The following is a 6,000-nucleotide window of genomic DNA, read 5'->3' as shown; positions in this document are numbered from 1 at the left end:
GAAGGGGGCCTTTCACATTTTGTTCTGTATCCTTCTGTATCATTTATGTACAGCTAGAATAAATAAAAACTTGCATGTTCATACACACACACAAACACACACACACACACACACACATGCCACAGGGATAGGAAAAAAAGAAAAGTGTCTGTTTCTGAAGATCTCTGCAAAGCCTACAGCCACTGCCGCTAATCCTCTCAGGCTTCTGAGAATGACAGCCACCCTCATGGGAGTGTTGATTGCCCCAAATGTTTGCTTTAATCAATGCAATTAGCAGATCATCAATTAGGCTAGAAGGCTGAAAGGCTCGAAGCCTTTTGATTTGCAAGAGCCTTGTTCCTGCCTGCTGCTCTGTGTCGGGTTTTCCATCTTTCTTAATTGGTGACTCTGACTTGTAAACTTTTCCACTATTCTCCCAAACTGCATCGTCTCCTTTTCCCTAGCTCGCTGAAAAGTTTCACTGTGCCCATCACTAAAGCCAGACCACCTGTGAGTTATCTATGTCTCCACCCTCATATCTGGTCAACCACTAAACCCTCTGGAACTGATCCCCAGAAGTCTCCCAAATCTGGCTACCTTACTCCATCTCTACTGTAAGCATATAACTGCCTCTTACCTGGAATTTGAATTTTGAACATCAGAAGAGCCTTGAAGAGACAGTTCCTCTATGGCTCAGCACTGCTTCCTGAAGTAAATTTTTCAGCTTTCCTCTGATTCTGTGAGTTGCCTTGTATACAATCTTCTTATCAACTCGTTTTTGGCTGAAGCTAGCCAAGTCATTTTTGGTGCTTGTGTCCAAAGAATACCCAATGAACCCTGCCCTTCTGCACCAGATAAAATTTTACTCATCCTTCAGGAACCAAGTCAAGTGTCCGTTTACTCACTCATTCATTCACTCAACAAATATTTACTGAAAAATACCATGAGCTAGTGCTGTGCTAAGTGCTGAAGATTCTTGACCACATGAACCCCTAACTATCTCCAAATAAAGAACTTCTGGGAGATTTCAGGTGCAGAAGTTAGTTGTATTCCTTTCTTCGTGGCACTCTGTCAGCATTGATCTGGGTAATTGATTAATTACCTCATATCCACATTCCCCATCCTCCTCCCCCGACAAGCAACCATATTAATTGGTTTGATATGTATTTGAATGTATTATTGTGAAATGCATACTGTAATTTTGAGATTAAAATTCAAGAGTGCAATAATCCAGGAGAGAGTTGATGGCAACTTGAACCACAGGTGTGTTAGCTTCCTATACAAGAAATCCCTGCATTTAAATGAGAACAAAACCCAACAGAAAGCTGAAAAAAATACAACAGAAAACCCCAAACTAACAAACAACGTAAGATGCAAATCGCTAATAACGAGAGAAATGCAGATTAAAACAATAATAGCACATTGCATCTGGTATTTTGATAATAATTAGAAAGCTGATCTCTATCCCAGAGAAAGTTCCACGCAGGATCCTAAGGGAATGTGTATGAGGAAGTTCATTGCAGCCTTGTTTGTGGCCACGGGGTGGTGAGGACAGCCTGGGTCACCATCACTGGGAGGATGAATGGGTAAAACGTGTATCAGATTTGGGGTAAGCACTTTTCACGCATTATCTCATCTTTCTTTCAAAACATCCCTAAGACAGTGGAACTTTTCATAGTATTCCCATTTTACAGACGACAAAACAAAACCTATCCTCTCCTACACACAAAGGCTGCTTGTCCTTTGGTACATTCGTCCTAGTTTTAGAACGAACACACAGGGTTCAGGGCCTCAGCCCCATCCTGCTGTCTCAGAGGGGCGTCCCCCTTTCGGCCGTGGGCGACCTCGGGCCTGGGCCGCCAGCACCGCGGACAGCGCCAGGCGCAGGGCGGGGCGACCATGGAGACGTCACGACGTGCGGAGTCTGAGGGGCGCGCGCCCGTGGGCGGCTGCGTCACGTGCTCCAGGTAATTGGCACAGTGCGCGCGCACCCCTTCCGCGCAGCCCCCTGACCTGTAGCCTCCGGACCTGGCTGCAGCGTGGACCCCGCCCGCCCGGTGAGCGCGGCGACCCGCCCCTTCCCGTTCCCAGGGCCGCTGCTTCTCCTGCCGTTCTGGGGACGGGCGCCGCAACGCCTCTCTCCCGGGTCCTGGGGCGCCGCTGCCCGCAGTCCTGAGCCTGGCCCGGCCGGGGGGAGGGGGAGGAGGAACAGACCGTGACCTTGGCTCCGCCCTTGACTGGCTGCGGCCTCCCCCGGGACCCCCAGCCCATCGCGCGCGTACCACCCGGTTAGTCCAGGGTCCTGCGCAGAGGAGCGGGCGCTCGCGGTGGGTTTCTTCAGCCCAGGGACTGCCGACTGCTCCGCGCCTTCTGTGGCCGGGGGGGGACGGGGGGGGCCCGGGGCTGCGAGAGCTATGCAGGGGATGGGGAGGGGCAGCGCTGTGCGCCTGGCGGGACCCGTAGGCAGCTTCAGACTTCCAAGGACCCTAATAGACGGTTTTAACCGCGGTCTCCGATCACAGATGAGAAAACTGAGTCCCGAGAAAGGGCGGCATGGCCTAAGGTCGCTGCTAGCATGGAAAGTGCTTCTTCTGCCCCTAGGGAGTTGTGGGAGGGTGACGGGGTAATCCCGAGGCCACAGCAGGCTGCAGTACGCATTCGCCGAACCGGAGAGACCCCTTTGACGCCCCTGGGCCGCCTGGCTCAAGCAGGCGCTAGCATCCCCTTCCCAGTGTCTTGGAACAGGCCCCATCTAATTAGAGTTGCGGTTTGTTGCTGAGCAAAGCTCATCCGCTTCTCAGAAAGTGGGGTCAGAGTAGATCTGCTGCTGAGGGAATCCAGGGTCTGCTGCTGCCCAGCTTGGAGGGCCCTCTGGGGAGAACCCTTCCTGGCCTCTGTTTACTGATCTCTGCAATGGGTGCATTAGGGAAGAGTCCTCACTAGGGCACCCCAGACAGGGTCATGTGTAGGGGAGTCTTAGTGGGCATGGTGTCGGCAGTTTTCTGGGGTTGGGTTGAGGTTCTGAGATTGGGTTGGAGATGCTGTGTGACCGTGTCTTCAAGAGAAGAGATCCCCAAGAGATACCCAGGGCGACTCTGCTGGAGTCTGGACTCGGCAGGGGGTTGCACAGGGTACCTGACTCTCACTCCTTGCTGCTGTCTTTGACTGTATGGGCAGGAACTAGCAGGGCTGGCTTGGGCTCTGGCTCTAGATACTGAGCCCTCATGCCCTGCTGGGATGCAGGTGGGGGTGAGTGGCAGGCTGCCCTCCTGCCAGGCTGGGTCAAGGCCACAGCAGTGTCCAGTGGCCAACCCAGACTGTTTAGTGTTTATAAAACACAGTGTTCCTGCACCGGGCCATTCTGGACACAGCCAGACTTTGTCCCTATCTGGCCCAAACTGCCCCATTCTCCTGTGGGGGTGGGAGTGGGAGTGGGGCTGGCAGAGGGAGCAGCTCTGACTCAGCTGATGGGAATTGCATCGCTAGGAGAAATCTGGCTTACATCTTGACTGCAGTAATCAGGGCACAGTCCCTGGAACCACACACAGCCCTGTCACTCTCTAGCTTAGCCTCTTGCACCTCAGTTTCTCTGTTTATAAAGTGAAACTGATCTGAGTGCTCACCCCATAGGATGTTGAGAAGGATTAAATGAGCACAGTATCTGTCCCAGAATCAGTGCTCCTGATGGTGCCTATTATGTTTTTTCCCATGACGATGGTCTTAATATCTAGTTTCCTTGCCATAGACTGGGGATGATAGAGCGTCCTGGGTTGTTGGAGTCTTTTGATGCTCCAGAAGACTCTCCCTGATGCTTCAGGAGCTCCTGGGCCCAGTGGCCAGCTGGGCTGGCACAGACTTCTGTTTGCCCAGTCCTCTGGGATGGTCAGAGGCGGAACAGGAGTTGGAACCCTGGCTGCCTGACCCCAGAGCTCATGCCTGGCGCTTGGAGAGGTCCTGCTTCCAGAGGAGCCGTCCCTGAGTGCCCCGCACTCTAGGGCTTGGCATCACTGGCTGGTGGGCTGGGCCACATGGCCCGAAGCCTCAGGGGCTGAGGATGTGGGAGGGAAACTTAGGGCACTCAGAGGCTCCCAAGCTCACCTCCCTCCTCCCTGCAGTGGAATCTTTTTTGTTTTGAAATTTTTCTCTGTTCAGGCTTGCTGCTGGTTGCCCCAGGAGCCTGTCCTCCCTCCATCAAGGTGACATTACCCCTTTCCTCTGGCTTATGTGAGTTAGAGGGAGGGCTGTGCCCTGCCCTCTGGTGAGGCCTGACCTTTTATGGAAAGTCCAGCCAGTGAGTTCCTGGTGACGTGGTTGAGCTGATGGCAGGGGTGAGGCAGAAGGGTGCAACAGGTGGCCTGTTGGCTGAGCACACCTGACCAGGAGCATTGGCTCAGGGCCTGGCCTGGGCAGTACTTGGGAGCCAGTTATACCCCAGAATGCACATTTTCTGGAGCCTGAGCTGTCCAGGGATAGGGGACTCCTGCGTGGGTGACCCCTGGTGGGGTGGTTCTTGCACCCAGCTTACAAGCTGGGCAGTCTGGGCAGGAGGGCATTAGCTGGTGTTGACGGGGAGCTCTGTCCAGGCAGTGGCTGTGCTGGAGCAGAGGAGGGGGTTCTGCTCAAAGTTGGGTGGGGAACAGAGGTCCCACTTTACACATCATGTGTAGGATGAAGTGGCAGGGGTGATCTGGGACCTCAGCGGGCCCTATCAACCCCTAACCTGCCTGGATAGGGAGAGTTGGGGGTTCTTCAGGATTGGCAGAGGCTCTTAGAACTCTTACCCTCTGAGGAATGGAGAAAGCACCCATCGCTGAAAGCCCAAGATTTAGGTATTTACCCTGGGAAGGCACAGGTGACAGAGTGAGGTGAGATGAGCTGCAGGGCCTGGTTCCCCCTGGCCTGGGTGGGTTTCCAGTCTGTAGCTGCCTGGGCTGTTAGCTGTCTTGAGTGGCACTGGTCCTGGGTGTAAGCTCTCAGGGTGTCCAGAGTATGGGAGCCAGGGAGGGCAGCTCCAGTCCAAGGGCTGTGCTGGGCCCGGGGCCTGCCTTCCATTCTACTCTTCATGCCCCTCCAGACCTTAGCCCTTCCTACAGTGAAGTGGGGCCATTGTTGGGCCTGGTGTCACCATCCTTCTGGCTGGGCCTGGGAGAGAGGGCACTCTGGGCCAGGATCGCAGTCACAGGGAGTCACTGGTCACTTTTGGTCTCTATGACTAGAGCCACAGACCTCCTGAGATACTGTGTCTCTATCATCCCCTGACACCTGTGCTCATTGAATGTTTTTGTCCCTGCTTTTTCCTGACCATGCATGACACACCTGGCCCCTGGAGGACTCCCTGCCCTGGTTCTAGGGTGGTGGGCCTGTGACCCACTCCTTCTTGGTGGTACTCCCTGCACCTGCCCTGTGGCTCTCTGAGTGGGCTCCAGGACCTAGGTTGCGTGCTCCCTGAGGCAGGGCATGGGTTCATGTCTCTGCACAGGCTTTGGGGGCTATCAGGGAAGGAGTGTGGTCTGGATGTATGGGGCACAGCAGTGCTGGGGCTCAGGGCTGTTCGATATCTGTTATGGAGTTTACTGAGCTGGGGGCTCCCACCAGACAGTAACCCCAGGGAGCTGGGAGAGTGTCACATTCCCAGTCTCATCACTGCCTAGCCTGGCACCATCTGCCCAGTGGGATTGACAATTGCTGATGAGCGGACAGTGGCTTGGTAGAGCCTGTTCCTGTCTTGGTCCTGTCGTTTATGCCTCTCCTTCATTGCCTGTGTCCAGAATGAATCAGCTGAGGCTGTTGCCGTCCCGTCTTGGGGCACAGGCTGCGAGGCTTCTGGCCGCACATGAAGTCCCAGTGTTTGGCTGGCGCAGCAGGTCCTCTGGGCCACCGGCCACCTTCCCAAGCAGCAAAGGTGGAGGCAGCTCCAGTTACATGGAGGAGATGTACTTCGCCTGGTTGGAAAACCCCCGGAGTGTCCACAAGGTCAGCACCCCCACCCTGCCCTGGGCCACTGCAAGGGAGGGAAGCCCC

The 6,000-nt window shown here is 54.7% G+C and overlaps 1 protein-coding gene across 1 annotated transcript in view; it reads left to right on the top strand.

The window, feature by feature from the left end:
- Positions 1 to 1,924: 1,924 nt before the first annotated feature.
- OGDHL (oxoglutarate dehydrogenase L) overlaps positions 1,925 to 6,000 on the top strand; it is a 28,636-nt gene continuing 24,560 nt past the window's right edge. Inside the window, exons 1-2 of the mRNA XM_017885517.1 lie at positions 1,925 to 2,036; positions 5,748 to 5,952. Of these exons, the coding sequence (XP_017741006.1) occupies positions 5,749 to 5,952 (204 nt within the window). The 5' untranslated portion in view covers positions 1,925 to 2,036; position 5,748. The remainder of the gene's footprint in view (positions 2,037 to 5,747; positions 5,953 to 6,000) is intronic.

The sequence above is a fragment of the Rhinopithecus bieti genome, unplaced genomic scaffold, assembly GCF_001698545.2.
Source record: "Rhinopithecus bieti isolate Rb0 unplaced genomic scaffold, ASM169854v2 scaffold_15143, whole genome shotgun sequence".
NCBI classification, from domain to species: Eukaryota; Metazoa; Chordata; class Mammalia; order Primates; family Cercopithecidae; genus Rhinopithecus; species Rhinopithecus bieti.
The sequence above is the reverse complement of the archived record's forward strand: the minus strand, read 5'-3'. Positions and strand labels throughout refer to the sequence as shown.